Source organism: Vidua macroura, chromosome 3, assembly GCF_024509145.1.
Source record: "Vidua macroura isolate BioBank_ID:100142 chromosome 3, ASM2450914v1, whole genome shotgun sequence".
Taxonomy (NCBI): Eukaryota; Metazoa; Chordata; class Aves; order Passeriformes; family Viduidae; genus Vidua; species Vidua macroura.
This window is the reverse complement of record NC_071573.1, coordinates 86,650,857-86,667,737: the sequence shown is the minus strand read 5'-3', so window position 1 is coordinate 86,667,737 and position 16,881 is coordinate 86,650,857. Positions and strand designations below refer to the sequence as shown.

Sequence of the window (16,881 nt, the reverse complement as noted above, 5' to 3'; positions counted from 1 at the left end):
AGTTTCCTACCATATGTTTGAAGCATTTTTCTAAATTATCATATAGTTCAGGAAGTATTCAATTTGTCGTGAGAATACATTTTCTTCTATCTGCTCATAAAAAAAGTTTACATTTTCATTAGTTCAACTGGGTTTTCTTCAAACTTGTTATTCAGATTAGCAGATTGATTTTGTTCCTTACATTCCACATGCGCTAGCTTCAAATTGCCATATTAAACTTGCAATGTGCATTACTAATTAGTGAATAGTAAAAAATTATTAAAAATTACAAAAATGCTGAGCTTCCACTTCTCCCACCCCCTGCACCCAGGGAAAATGCAGAAATAGTACCTGGAACATATGGAAATTCTATGATGCTATAGCTGTTTCCATGAGCTAGCTTTCTTGGGGAATAAACTTTAATATTTTCCATTATTATTTTTAAGAAAAATGTATTGTCTATAACAACAATTTTTAATGGTCTAATTATTGTTTGAACTTTTAATTTTTATATTTTATTTCCATACCTGGAACAAAGTTATCATAATGAATGTGCAATCAGAAATCACTTGTGAGACTGCATATGCATATGTGATATTTCATGAGTCTATGAAATTTGTATATTCTTGAGTTTTTCCTCAAATACAGAATTTGGTCCTGAGCAACAAAAGTACACACAACCAACGAAAACATTTGCCTGCTGCCTATGATTTTTTTTTTTAAATTATGTAAGTAGCAGAAAAAAATCTGAGTTATTACTAAATGCATCCTGATCATTGCCTGAAACCATACAGCTTTCTAAGTTGCCTGTATATCATACTGATCATATTATGGCAATGGGTAATCTTTTCCTCACTGCACTGTCTATAGAAAACAGAAGGAAAATATTGAGAGATCACTGTTAAGGTAGCTTCTTGATTAACCAAAGCATTATTCTTAACCTTCAAACAGTGAGTCTATTTAAGGCAGAATTTGCTTGACAGCAAAGGAAGGATTCATGCAAAGTTCATCCTTGATCAGTGAAAATATCTCTGAAGTGTCTATTTCTGCTTTTGCCTATACTGGTACTGTGTCTTGCTACCCAAAGCTTGAATAGTGAGATGGTAGCTGCTTTGGTCTGATGCAAGTGCACTGCAAGCTTCTAGGGACATCCCTATCTTGTCTGCCCATGGAGCGGGTTCTAATTTAAGAATTTATCACTTCTGTATGGATAGCCATGAGAAGTAGTAGATCTGTAAAGTTATATTTTCTTAGGAGTTTTTTCCTGAACATAGTTTGATGTTGGTTCATTGTGAGGAGATTTCATTAATGTTATTTAACGAAGGAAAATTGCTGTGTTGTTTTTCTCATGTTCATGTAAGAGGATGTCACTTCACCACAGTCCTTCTGTTATACATAAGCTTGTAGGTGGTAAGAAGTGAGTTTATCTTTGGACTGAAACAAGGATTTTAATCAAGCCTGCTCACATGGAGAGTTCTGTAGCAAAACTGGAGATCCACAAATGACTCTCCTTTAAATGGGGGTTTTACCATTTGTGTTTGTTGCAAATTTTCTTTAAAATGATGGGATTTAAGTGGATAAAGTCTGTCATAAATATCTCTTCTTCAATATGTCCATCTTGCTCTTTGTTGATGATCCAGGCAAGACTTTGTTCCCCAAGTATCCAACATGGGCTGACTTAAGTAAGCTTCTTTATTCTGTAAAAAAACAAAGGTTTTACATTTAGGGTCAAAAGAATAATTCTAGAATATGTATTTTTCTAACTGAGTCTTCTTAACAGAGATGTTTTGCAGAAATGCTCAGTGTTCAGAATTTCAACACAAAAACCTTTTATATTCTTTGTTAAAATTCTTCGTTCTTCTTATTTTTGTTAAAATCATCTGTGGCAATAGCAATACTATTTTACCCAGCAATAGATTTAGCAGGAGCTGTTCCAGAAGGGCAGTAAAATATTGTCTGTTTCAAAAATCAAAATGTGTGAAGTGATGAACCCAAGTTTACTGAACGCTGAATAATATATACCTAATATACCATCAACATGTTGCAGTGTGGCAGAGTGGCAGAAATGCTGCAACCTTCTTTGAAATGTCTCCTTCAGAAGCCTCTCAGAGTAAGGCCATGAGAACAGCCATTTCAAGTCCATGCACACACACACACTCAGCAGAGGAGAGACAGGAAGGGTCTTTGCATGATACATTCCAGCGAGGGGTTTATTGCATTCAGCACGCCAAAGAGACCAGAGGCAAAAGACAAAACCATGTGGTCTGCACGCCTTCATTATGGAGTCAGTGACCAATGACCTGAGGGCACAGGGGCGGGCAAAGGGCAGAGCAAAGGGCAGCAGCCTGTAGGAGAGATGAGGGATGAATAATTGAGGTGGGCAGTGTCAACTGGCCAATGGGGGAACCAGTCTGATGTAGATTGGCAGTTGTGCTGCAGAGCATCGTGGGTTAAGTCTTCTCTATCAGCCTAGGTGGGGAAAATTCATGATATAGTCTTCCCTGAGGGAGAGGAGTCAGAGGATTCCACATCAGTGAGCAAGTCAAAATAGGATAAGAAAACAGCAAATGAGACTGTTAATATACACAGTCATTCTCTGTTGTCTGTAACTGAAATACAATCAAATTCTGTGTTGTGAGTTATTGAAAATTAGAGACCAATGTGGTTACTGTGCTGTTAAAGCACAACACACCCAGAATATTATCACTTATAAGAAAGCAGAGTCAGAACTGGTATTGCAGCCAAGGGGAGAGATCTGTAGCAAACTGTAGATCAGCTTCCCCTGAGGGGAAGAGGTGGGGCAGGTGCTGCACTCTTCTCTCTGGTGACCAGTGACAGGAATCAAGGAAATGGCTAAAGCTGTGTTGGTGGGGTTTAGGTTGAATATTAGTAAAAAGTTCTTCACTCAGAGTGTGGTTGGACACTGGAAAAGACATCACAGCACCAAGCTTACCAGAGTTCAGCAAGCATTTGGACAATGCTCTCAGGCTCATGGTGTGACTCTTGGGGTAGATGTCCCTTGCATGTTGTAATTTTAAAACCTGAATCTCTATTGTGAAAGCTGAAGTTGCATTTAGTGCATGAGAAAATATCCAGTTTATTTTTCTGTCATGCCTTTCGGTGAATCTGATTTTCTGTTCAAATTGATTAATATTATTCAAGGGTCTAATTCTGAAATTTTACCAGTTTTTGTTGAATACAGGAGGCTAATAGGTGAATACTAAGGAGAAGGGGAAAATTATTCATGACACTTACTTGACTGTTTTTTTTTGTTTTTGTTGTTTAGCAACCCAGATCAATCAGAGAGCTAGAAGTTGCATTAGGCAGCTTATAACTCACTCAGGGTTATAGGGATCAAGGCAATACATTTCAGCTTTTCTTTTCTAGGCCATGATCTACAAAAGCTACTCATACACAAACTACACTATTTCTTCACTCCAAGTTTTTTTTACACATTAATTAACCACTTTTGTGCTGTTCCAGATAATCTGCTTATATATCATTCACATACTATTGTGTGTAACCAGGTCATTTTTTTAGTGATGGAAAATTGTCTATTCCTATCAGCTTGGCATTAATCAGTAGAGACAATATTTTGTATTGGTTATGTATGATCAGTTAGTAGTTGCCAATTCTGAAATTTTTAGTAGAGCAGTATCAAACAGATTTTTTGCAATTGCAACACAAAAATTAAATAAAGGGAAAAGAAATATTTAAAAAGGATATTAAGAAAGAATCCATTACAGTTCAAAGCATCACTAAATTGATTAGACTAGACTACTTACATTGATTCTTCTGAATCAATAATTACTATGGAATCATCAAATATATATGTATACTTATGTGTAATTGAACTACTGTCTTGTAGTTCGTACCAAAGTGCATCAAAAAATACTGAAAGAAGTCTCCTGTCTCAGGCTTCTACCACCCAGAGCTCAACCTGCATCTTGCACTGCAGATGTGCACAGTGAGCACATGTACTAAATCACAGAATGATACAATTACGGAATATGTTGAATTGGAACAGACCCATCATTGAGTCCATCTCCTGGCCCTGTGCAGGACAACCCCAAGAATCACACCATAAGCCTGAGAGCTTTGTCCAAATGCTTCTTGAGCTCTGTCAGGCTTGGGGCTGTGACCACTTCCCTGGGGAGCCTGTTCCAGTGCCCAGCCACCCTCTGGGTAAAAACCTTTTTCTGATATTCAACCTAAACCTCCCCTGACACAGCTTCAGGCCATTCCCTTGGATCCTGTCACTGGTCACCAGAGTAAAGAAATCAGTACCTACCCTTCCACTTCCCCTCTTGAGGGTATTGAAAACCACAATGAGGTCTCTGCTTAGTCTCCTCCAGGCTGAACAGACCAAGTTACCTCAGCTGTTCCCCATACAGCTTCCCCTCTTGACTCTTCACCATCCTCCTCACCCTCCTTTGGACACTCTCTAATAGCTTAATGTCTTTCCCATATCGTGGTGCCCAAAACAGCAGACATGACTCATAGGAATGATGATACAAATAAATAATAAAGACAATTTTCCATATTGGAAGAGTTTAATGTAACATGACACATGAAGATTTTCCTCAGCTTCTGCTTCGGTAATTTTAATTTTAGATGTCTTCTTTTTTCTATTTTTTCATCTTTTTTTTTCCCACTTTACATTTTTTATTCTTATCCACTAGTATACAATTTGTGTCTTTGTATAAACAAGCAAAAATGCTCATACCACAGTGCCTAAAGGTATCCTTGTTTTCCAAGTGTTCCATCTCATGAATTCAGGACATGATGATTTGGTATGTCAATTCAAAATAATAATAATAAAAAAACCAAATCTGTGAGAAACCTTTGCTTTTTTCAAATGAGAAGACATAGTCCTTGTGTGGCAGTTGCAGACTGAATCATTTGGGTTCCAGAATTTGAAGCATTGTTTTCAAATACAAATCTAACATTAAAAGAATACGATAATGTGCAAAGTGAATGACATCTTACTATCTGTGTGTAAGAACCTTGCATTTGAGTTTCTGACATATGAATGACCCAGCACATGAATTATATACATTCTCCTCTAAAAGGCTTGTTGACTTTCAGTTCACAATAAATAATTATTTTATGCTGCAGATTAAAACTGAGGTAAAGAGCCTCATTTCACAATGGAAATGAGCCAAAGTTTCACTGAAATAAGTCAAAGACTAGTATTTAATAAGAATATTAGTTTTCCTAAAATATAAAATACAGTTTAAAGTCATACTGAAGAGCTGGGAACTATTTTATGTATTCACCTGGTTGTGTTGATAGACCTGAACTAGATGCCTCTAGTCGAATTCCATTCAATTATCTTACACCTTGGAGCATCAGAGCCACATTAGGCACATCCTCATGGAATCATTTGGCAAAGTATCTAGAAAAAGACCTTATAATATGTGGATCTGTAAGAGGCAGACTTTGAAGGACGTGGAATATGAACTGCTGACTCATATTCCACTTTCCATCACGCAAGATGCCTTCCAGGATCTCATTCCCCAGTCTCTATGGAAATCCAGGGTTTGCCTCATCCCACGTGTCGAATCCAGCACTTTCCCATGTTGAACTTGAGATGGCTGGTGATTGCCCAGCCCTCTATTAGGGACTCTGTGCAGGGGAGGTCTCCCTGCCTTTGAGAGAGCTTCAACAGTTCCTACCATCTGTGAACTTGCTTAGTACCTCTTCCAATCCTGCCTCCAAGTCATTTCTGAAGTTGTTGACGAGAACAGGGCTGAGGATGGAGTCCTGTGAAACCCTCTAGTGACAGGTCACCATCACCCTTTGTGCCTGACCTGGGAGTCATTTGCTCACCCATCATATGATGTGTTTGTCCAGCTGAATACTGGACAATCTCTCCAGAAGGATTCTGGACAGGATGTCCAGTGTTGATACTGTAAAAGACAGTATCAAAAGGTCAGATTGATACTGTAAAAGACAGTATCAAAAGCTTGACTGAAATCCAAGATCACATCCACTGGCTTCCCTAGGTGGAAGCTTGGGCTTCAGCTAGGTGGGTTACCTTGTCATAAAAGGAGATCAGGCTTAATAAGCAAGACTTCTGTTTGATTGTAAGTAAAAAAAACTTTTCTGAACCATGAATGGGAATATACAAGATTATAGAATCATTTAAGTTGGAAAAGAGCTTCAAGATCATTGAGTCCAACTGTAAACTCAACACTGCCCAATAAACACATATATTTATATTTTTTTCCATATAAGCTGTAAGTCAAAGTTTTAGATTTTATGCTTTGCTTTTGTTATTCATCACCAAAACAATAACAAATATTTTGGAATTTTTGGTTCTGAGCATTGTTTAGGTGCCATGATAAATGGCCCTATTTAAAACACAGAGCGAGACAGAGTACAGAAAGTACTATCCTAGACCCTCACCATTTATACAGTCCTAAAGTGATTTTCTGTTTTGCAGAGTAAATTCCATTGAATAACATTGATTTCCTATTTCAATAAAGGGAACTGTCATCCAAAAGGGGGATGAAATATTAAGGCTCTACTATCTAATTAGATAGATAGCTAGATAGGTAGAAGCAGCAATAAATACTGTGCAAATAAAAAAAACCAGCCCACTATTGTCTTATACAGACTGTATTTAATTTTGAAAACTAAATAACTATTAATTTAAATTAACAGTTAAACAGTTAAATTTATTTATGGGGGAAATAAAATTATTTTTAAATTTTAAGAACTATTGGAAAAAATCCATTTTTACAATGTTAATATATTCTGTATAACCACTGATTGCATGTGAAAGCATGCAATCCATTTTATGTCCCAGTAATTCTGAAACACCTGAACTCTATTCCCTCCACACAACACCTGAAAATTCACAAGATTAAGCATCCCCTTAGTTCTGGGAATGGATTTGGCAATTGCGGCCTGGAGGGGATTGTAACTGGCATTATAAAGCCCTGATAGTTTTATAATAGAAAGTTTGAAAGAACCTGAAGTACCACCTCATTAATGTGATTCTGTATACATGACCAGTCTAATTTGAAAATAAATTAGTTATTAAGGAATATATTTGTAGAGTTAATACTGTTAACTTTGTAATTTTACTCTTCTCTTGGATTTGAATTACAGTTTTCTTTCAAATAAAAAATTCTGATGAGACACCTAATGCTTTTCTACTTTAATTTTGCTGTTCTGCTTGTTTTTACCGCTGCCCCCCACTGTATTTATGTTTAACCCCCTTGCAGAGTCTTTGCAGTGAAATCATTATGCAGATCAAAATATACTCCTAATATCCAAACTCTTCCACCTACACTAGCCTCTGCATAAATTGATTAGGAAGGGCATTGCACAGGAAATGTCTATCAACATGGCTTACATTAAGAATGGAGCTGGGCTCCAAATGTGGTGTTTGTCATCTCTCTGACTCTACGTAAACGCTTGCAGCCCTGTCAATTCCTTTAAAGTAGTTTGAGTCTTACTAGACACTGACTGTGTTGCCATGGAGTTGTACTTAGATTTCACAGCAAAGCTGAAACTGATTTCCAGGTGATAGTTGAGTTAGAAAACAGGGAAAAAAACAGAATGAGTAAATCAAATTCCAAAATTACTATTATTTGATTTGACACCTATTTCTTCTGTCTTGATATATCTGTTATAGACATAACACTGATGTTGTTTGGGAATTGGGACTTTTTAGGTGGAAGAAATATAATAAGAGTTCAGAATGAAGATTATTCTTTCAAGAAATAGAAATTAGGTGCTAGACTGCTTTACTTTACTTTGTATGAAAACAACAAGGTCTTTTAATATGTTAATCTCCTTAATGGATCTATCTTGAAATTGTGCCTGTATAGAGGATAAAAGCTCTTTTATTGCTTCATTAGTCTGTATCTGGAAGTTATGTTTCCCAAAGCAATTTTAAGCATCCTCTTACTTTTATTGTTACATTTGATCATTTTAGAATTTGCTCTGAAGACACAACAATGTCCTTATGTGTGAATTTCAGGGTATAAGCTGGTACATTCAATAATCCCTGTTAAGAAATTTAATCAGAATCTGACTGACAAATGCTACGATCAATACTGCACAATTAATCCATAGTAGAACTGTATAATAAACAGAAGATTAGGCTTTCTGAGCCTGTTAATGTCCTATGAATCCCTGCTTTACTTGAAATGCGTCATTAAAAGTTTTGTTATTGCCGTACTTTTGTCACTCTATGATGGTTTAACATACGAAACACAATTTTAAATTTATATGATTTTATGACTTCTCTTACTAGTGGCTAGCATTCAGAAGCTTCCTGCTGCATCTGTTTTAACTGACATCAATTTCCCCATGAAAGGAAGAAAAGGAATGGTTGATTGGGCACGAAACTCAGAAGACAGAGTTGTCATTCCAAAAAATATCTTCACTCCTATGTCAACAGGTAAAAAAGCATATCAGCATATTAATTTTCTATTAGCTGTAGCAAGGCAACTGTAACTCTGTCTCATGGTATCACTGTATAATATGGGAGTGGTTCTTTTGTTCCTCTTCAAAAGAAATGCAGTACCCATAAAGTTTATCCTAGAGAGAAATGAATGGGCTTAATTTCAGCACCTTGAACAAAAAGTGCTGCATAAATCCTAGACATTATTTTCTACACCAAAGAAACAATGCTTTACTTAGTTATTGTGCACAAGATTTAATCTGTTTGATATGAGGTGAGCTGAAGTGCAGCTTGCTGAATCCCCTGAAGCTGCTGTGTTCCAGCAGACATTACAACATAACTCTTACCAAAGGAAGCTCAGCAGGCAAATTAGCCTAACTTCAGGTACAATTTATAAATATCATTGCAGTGCAGATCTCTGACATTAGAAAATTTACAGACATTCTTTGAGAATGTTTAATTATAAATATAAATGGACTAGAATGGATATCAGCATACAGTGATGGATTTTTTTTGAAGATGTGATTTTCAATGGTTTAAATCTCTTGATATGATTCTGACAGTGCTACATTTTTATGACAGACTTCTAGGAGATAATTCAAAATTATGATGGTTTATTTAAAATAAAACTTTTATTGCAAAGATAAATGATATTCAGAGGTTTTTGTGCTGATGAAAGCTTTGGAAAGAGAGGATTAAAATGTTTTTCCTTACTCTTTTCAGAACTAGATGAATCAACTGTATTTGTACTTGGAGCAGTGCTATACAAAAATTTAGAACTCATTTTGCCCACTTTGAGGTAAGAGATTTCATAAACACAATATGAATTGAACTATTTCAGGATAATAAATATGCTATAGGTCAGAATAAAAGCGGACAGTCTATTTGCATATTAGTACTGCTGGATATTTCTTCGTTATATTTATAATGTATATGCATGTATTAATCTTTCCTTCATGCTTAGTTACTTGTATGACAGAAGTAGCCTTTTCATCAAATTGCCTTCATTTATATTTTATGTAATCTGTATTAAACTTAATTACAGAAATGTTTGATCAGAAGTATATGCAGTGATGTACATTAATGCTCAGGCCACTTATGCTTCAATCTACTGTTTGTCCAGCTAGTACAAATGGTCTTGTAACATCATAACTTGATACACTAAAGTTGTCTGCTACAGAAGTCTCTAGCAGTAGTTTTCCAAATATTTTTTTTCAGTGCAAATTGTATTCAGAATGGACAGCTGTGCTATAGAGAAGAACTATTTTAGAAACAAGACATGCATGTGCTGAACAGCTGGAGTATATCACTTTTGTGGGTCATACACATGCAAAAAGATAAAGGAAGGGCTCTTTTTTCACGGTTTCCTTTCTGTACTTACCAAAAGACAATTGGGAAATAAATATTTCACCTCCTCTTTTCTAATTACCAGTTATGATAATTTCATGGTCCATTTATACTATATTATTTTATATGATCCTGGTCTTTTGGTGCCCTTTTACAGTAAAAGAAGCACATGCAGATTGTATCACAATAGGTGCTAATGAATTCACAATAATTAGAAAAAATAGTAATAAAGAAGCCACCAGATCACTTTTCCCTACTCTACTTAGCCAAAACATCAGTATTTGAAACAAAGAGTTGAAAAGCAAGAGGTTTTTGCCACAATCTATCTGAAATCAAAAAAAGGCTAGTTCCTAAGAAAATTAGAAAACTACTTCCAAGCAAAGTTTCAATGTGCTGTGCAATGAGGAGCTGTGATTTAGGGACAGAAATGTCTCTGAGGTAGAGCACAATTTGAACAGCAATGTCCTGACAAGACACCTGGAAGCCTGAAAGTGCTGGCAAGGGCCATCTGTGCTTTAGGCATGATATAAATGACAGCTCGTCCACTTCTGAAGTGTCACTAAGCACTTCCCATTTGTCGTACTACTTTCTGAAATCAGCCAGGAAGGAAGAGATGCTTATAAAAGATTTTTTTTTCCCCATACTCAAAGAACCATGACAACTGGCTTATTGGAGTTAGTTCTTTATGGTAGACCTTAGGAAAAATCTGCCAGTCCTAGAAAAGCATCAATACAGCCATGTGCTTTTCAGATCTTTACATTGTAAACTGAAATCTATGATCATGCCTTTTCATCTTTCACATGTCAGTAGTTTTAATTTACAGAAAAAAAGGTGTAAACTTTAAATTCTGAATATTTTCTTATACGAAAAGTCTTTCAGGGCTCTTACTTCATCCATTATGAAAGTGAGGTTGATATGCCTTACTAGATTTTTCCTAGAAACCATACCATATCAAGTAGTGGGAACAAGGGCAGAACAGGGACATGAAGTATAGCAATGCAAATGGACTATGAATGCTTTTTGGTTTCCAAATTTTTTGTTTTTGTATGTTCTACCTTCAGCTGGTTACTGATGTACACTGCAAATTTAACCACTTCTCTGTACAGTTCAGTTCATAGGCAGGTTTTGTGACTTACTTTACCAAAATGGTCTAATAATCTATGGATATCTATTAATAAATGAAGTCTTTAGAAATTCAAAAACAAAGGTATCCTACTTTGCCTCTGAATTTGTTCAGTATTATTTGAATCTAATTTTCAGATGCCTGTGAAAAGGAAACTAGCATTACTTTCTCTTATGTATGTGAATGAGGAATCAAAGTAATTATTAATCTGTGATATAAAAAAATATAACACATACCCACCCAGGTACCTCTCGTCTCTTCTTTGTTTGGAATATATCACTTTGTATTTCCTTAATGAAATACATTTCTTATAATGAAGCTATACTGAAACTTTTAAGCTTACATCTCTTACCTCATCAGGAAGTGTATCATGCTGGATTTATTTGCCCATGGCAATCATATTCAAAATATGTTCTCATGGCCTTAAAAAAAGTACCTCAAAAAGTCACAATTTCAAACTACTTTCACAGAATTATATAGTGTTGAAAGGTTTGGATGGGAAGGGGCCTCCAAAGATCACCTAATTCTAACTTCCTGCCATGGGCAGGGCCACCTTCCCCTAGACCAGGCTGCTCAGAGCCCCATCCAGCCTTACCCTGAACACTTGTAATGACAGGACATCCACAGCTTCTCTGAGCAACCTGTTCCAGTGTCTCAACACACTCGTAAAAAAAATTTCTTCCTTATATGTAATCTACATCTATTCCATTTCAGTTTAAAACCTTTGTGCCTTGCCCTGTCACTACAGATATTGGTAAACAGTCTCAGTCTTTATCTTGGGTCCCCTTTAAGAATTGGAAGTCCACAATAAGGTGTTCAATGGAGCCTTCTCTTCTCCAGGATGAAAAACCTCAGCACTCTGAAACTTTCTTGATAGGAGAGATATTCCAGCCCTCTGATCATTTTCATGGCCGTCCCCTGGACCTGCTCTAACACTTTCATGCCTTTCTTGTGCTCCGAATTTCACAGATGGACACAGCACTCTAAGTGGTGTTTCACAAGAATGGAGTAGAGGCACAGAATCACCTCCCTCACCCTGCTGGCCACACATCTTTTGATGCAGCCCACTTTGCCAGCTTATGTTCAATATTTCATCTACAGTATCCTCCAGAATGTCTTGACAGGCTGCTCTCAATCCCTCTACCCTCTAGACTGTATTGATACCAGGGATTGCTTCAGACTAGAAGCAGCACCTTTCAGTCAGCTTTGTTGAACTTCCTGAGTTTTGCATGGACCTAACTCTCAAGCCTGTGAAGGTTCCTCTTGATGGCATCATTTCCCTCCAGCATGTCAACCACGCTGTGGTGTCATCTGAAAATTTGCTGAAGGTGCCCTCAGTCCTTTTGTCAGTGAAGATACTCAATACTACTGAATGCATTTTAACGCATTCAGATATTTTATTGCTCAGTCAGATAGAATTTCAGCAAAACCTTTGATACTGTCTCCCGTGGCATTCTCCTGGAGAAGCTGACAGCCCATGGCTTGGACAGCCACTAGGTAATAAACTAGCTTGGATGCCCAGGCCCAGACTGGTGATGAACGCTTTGGTTGGTGTTGATGTGAACATCATTGCCAACATACATCAGGTTGGTGAACAGTCTCTAGTGGGGTTCCCCAAGGCTCAGTATTGTGGCCAGCCCTGTTTAATACCTTCATTGACCATCTGGATGAGGGGATCAAGTGCACTCTAAGTTCACAGATGATACTAAGCTGAATAGGAGTTTTGATCTGCTGGAGTACAGGAAGGCTCTGTAGAGGAATCTGGACAGGCTGGATCAATGGGCTGAGGCCAAATGTATGTGGTTCAACAAGGCCAAGTGCTGATTCCTGCACCTGGGTCATTACAACCCCATGCAGCACTACAGGCTGGGGCAGAGTGGCTGGAAACCTACCTGGTGGAAAAGGACCTTGAAGTGTTGGTCAATAGCAAGCTGAACAGGAGCCATCAGTGTGCCCAGGTGGCCAAGAAGGACAATGGCATTCTGGCCTCTATCAGCAACAGTCTGACCAGCAGGACCAGGCAGTGATTGTCTGCTTGTACTCTGACTCACTCCATGATGAGGCCCCATCTCAAATCCTCTGTTCAGTTCTGGGCCCCTCACTACAAGAAGGACATTGAGGTGCTGGAGCCAGCCCAGAGAAGGGCAACAGAGCTGGTGAAGGGTTTGAGGCACAGTTCTTGTGAAGGGAGGCTGAGGGAGCTGAGTTTGTTTAGCCTGGAGAAAAGGAGGCTCAGGGGTTCACTTTTCATTCTCTATAACTCCCTGAATGGAGTTTGTAGCCAGGTAGGGGTTGAGCTCTTCTCATTGGCAATTAGCACAGGACAAGAGGAAAAGGCCTCAAGCTCTGCCATGGGAGGTTCAGGTTGGACATCAGGAAGAATTTCCTCACTTAAGGGTGCTTAAGCCTTGGAATGGGCTTCCCAGAGAGGTGTTGGAGTGCCTAGCCCTGGATGCATTCAAGAAATGACTGGATGTGGCACTTAGTGCTATGGTCTAGTTAACAAGGTGGTGACCAATCAAAGGTTGGATTTGATGATCTTAGGTGTCTTTTCCAACCAAGTGATTCTGTGATTCTGGTGATTAGGTGATTCTGTGATTCTGTAACTTGAAATTGGGAAAAAAGCTGCAGCTGTGGTTAGTGCTGAATTTGTTGAGTCCTTATACTCTGTGAAAATTCGAACTGACATGCAGGTTTTAAAATGATCTTTATTATGGTCTGTTTTTATTATTTTACACTTGTTTGGATACATGAATGAAGGTTTCTATATATCTTAATGCATTTGGAAAAGGTTCATTCTAGTTTGCTTGCATTTTGCAATGAAAAAATACCATCTTACACAGGTTTATATTAGCTACTCTTTGTACTAATCTTGCTTAACTGTAAAAAATATTATCATAATAACCCTATTAGTGCTGAACACAATGAAATGCTTCACTGCATTACTGTTGTCTATGAAGCAAACACTGTAAGATGTGAAGGAACATAACATCATCTATTTTTTTATATGATGCCTAGAAGTGCACAACACAGGAATTAAAAAACCATTCTGGATAAGAATCTTATGTGATGATTTTATAAGTAAAATGACAGTTAAACATATAGTAAGGGTAAGAATAAAGATGAAAAAAAAAATTAAACCAAGGTAAAATAAGTAAAATGATCTCATGATGGAGTTCAAAGGCCACATCATTTACACCTGATAACCTAATAATAAAGGTGATTTCTACCAGCTGAAGTTAGATATCTAGAAGGCTTTACCAGTTCCCATGTGATTTCAGTTCCTGGCTTTACAGGAGTTAGGGTGGGAATAAAGAAAATATTTGGTTGTAGTTTCCAGTAGAATAAAGATGACATGCATTCCAGTACATTCCTTAATTTTATCACTCAGAGGTAATTAATTTTATCACTTCTGCATCATCACAAGGAACTGCTTTTTAAAAATAAACAAACAATTTTTTAAAAAAATCTCAGTATATCATTAGGGAAAGTCTTCCAAAATACTTAACCACAGAATCACAATCTGCTACATCACAGGTGTTCTGTGAGTTAAATGAGGATTTCATTATCTAGAGCAGCTTGTACAATATCTTTCACAAAATCCAAAATGAGCTGCATTTTACCATATGTGTTTGATTTTTCATGCTTTTATTAGCATAGAGTCTACTGGAAATAACTAAACACAGTGTGAGATGGGAACTTGCTACTGCATTAATGTAGAAGTTTTTGGACTTTTGTTTAATCCTACTGGTACATGTGCATTCAGAGAATTTTGCCATGAGTATTTAAAGAAGAGTTTAGGGAAACAAAAAGAAAATGTTCCTCCTTATAAAAATAGAAGAATGGGTTTTTTTCCATGCACAAGTAAATAAACTTCATCCATTTCCTAATATATTTTGCTGCATTGCACTGTTCTTGTAATGTCTTACAGATTTTTCCATAGCAAATATTGAAATAGTGAATATTTTCAGAACTCTAGACTGAGTATTATTTCCATAGCTCTTGCACCCCTGAGCACATTTATGTTATTGTTAGGTTCACAGAAAATTGATTCTCAGTACAATACTCATCTAAAAGATATTATCTATAATTTCTCTCTTGAGCACTCTGAAGGAATGCATTGCATATTGCAATGATGTAAGATAGTTTTTAACTTTTCCTGTAAGAAATAAGAACAAATAAAGAATCGGTGATTTTGCTGTATCAAGTGGGTTTTTTTTTCCCATCACTAAAACAGCCACCATAAATTTCCTGCTAAAATTTTCTTCATTGAAATGTTCTTTGCCCCCATTTGAAACATTGTTTCTAACCCTGAACTTCAGATGCTCTACAACCAAAAAGGCCCTTAAATTTCTTTGGGTCAGCTTTGTTAGACTGAGAATGTACCTCAGGCAGGCTTTTACTGCATCACATTACAGATTTAGCATCCATAATTTTTTCTGTAATGCATTCAACTTTTACACATTGATCAATAACTTCGATCATGCTGTCTTGAGATAACAACATACCTTATTCATAAGTTCATTTTTCTTTAGTAACAGATTCATTCTAAAAAGAGAAGACATGAATTTCATAGAATCAATATGATTTCCCTTATATAAAAGAATATGCTCAAAATGTATACCCTGATAGGAAAACAACTTAATAAAATAATTCTTTTATTAATATTATTATTAACTCATATCAGAAAAAAGCTTTAGGACACCAGCTCTGAAAGCATTTCTTGAGCTTTTACTCCATCACTTTGCTATTTTGAATCTTCAAGAATTTGTTCAGCCATTGTTTCCAAGAAATGTAATAGATTGTTTTTGAATAATTTATTTCAAAGCTTAACCCTGATGAGCATCTTTCTGGACAGGCAGCTGAGCACCATCCAGTAAAACTTAATTTCTCATTAAAGTTGAATTTTAGATTAATTTTGATGAAGGAGAAGGAGCTAATGGTGAAGTCACTCTCCACTATAAAAAAGCTGTAATATATAATGCACTTGCCCAAGAAGTGTGAGATGGATCATTTCCATTCTATGTCATTCACAACATAAGAGAGACTGAAACTAAAATGCCCAAGGACATTTTGTAAAAGCTGATTACTTAAATTCCTGGATAAGTATTCTCAAAACTAGGCTGTTGTTTACAAAAAAATATCTTCAGCAGAGACAGCAATGGCATTGCACCAGTGGTTTTGAGATTTTTTTTCAAATTTTTGAAATTGTTTTGACTACAAAGCTTTGTGCTTTAATTAAGAGGAATCTTAATATGCTATGTGAGTTTAGAATATACTTTAGAATATACTTGATAGCTTGCATTCTTCCAGGGACTGTCCAAGCAGTTAAATATGAAATCTGCAGGTAGGCATTCAGCCCAGACAGGACAGCAATGAGGGATGCAGTTTTCATTTCACAGTGTAATAGGCAGTTATATTTATTTTCTTATGAAACAGTCTGCTAGAGGCTCTTGAGAATATAAGGGGATTAGTAGAGTTTTAATGAGACTGGGGTAAAATAAATGTACTGAAGTTACAAACTAGGTACTTAGATGTTCTTTCAGATCTTGTCCTAGAACTGTTAGAACTGTACCAAAATGAGATGGACCAAAGAAAATGTTTTCAATCACAAAGACTGACTGTAAAAGAGCATTGAAGTAGCAGTATTTACAATAGTTTGCATGAATTTCCAAAATTGATGTAATCTCTGAATAGATAGGAAGTGCCATCTTCTCTTGTCATGATGTATTAGAGAAATCAAGTTTTTTATTTATTTGGAGTTTTATTGTGTTGGGGGGGGGGGTTGGTTCTTTTTTAATAATTACAGATATTCAGCTACTGTAATTCTACAGAATGCACTGAAAATTAGCTAAACTTTAAATTTTTACCTGCTAGATATATTTTGTCAATAGTGTGTGAGATTTTAAAGTTTAACTAAAGCCAAGAAATAGGAATTAAGTAAAATAGAAAGTCAGTTCCATTATATTTACATTATATGATTTGGCTGAGTAAAATTGGACTAGAACTC

General features: G+C 36.5%; 1 protein-coding gene across 1 annotated transcript in view; it reads left to right on the top strand.

Annotated features, from left to right (window-relative positions):
• Window positions 1-16,881, top strand: part of ADGRB3 (adhesion G protein-coupled receptor B3) — a 452,974-nt gene that overhangs the window by 253,739 nt on the left and 182,354 nt on the right. The window contains exons 13-14 of the mRNA XM_053973447.1: window positions 8,252-8,398; window positions 9,125-9,200. Of these exons, the coding sequence (XP_053829422.1) occupies window positions 8,252-8,398; window positions 9,125-9,200 (223 nt within the window). The remainder of the gene's footprint in view (window positions 1-8,251; window positions 8,399-9,124; window positions 9,201-16,881) is intronic.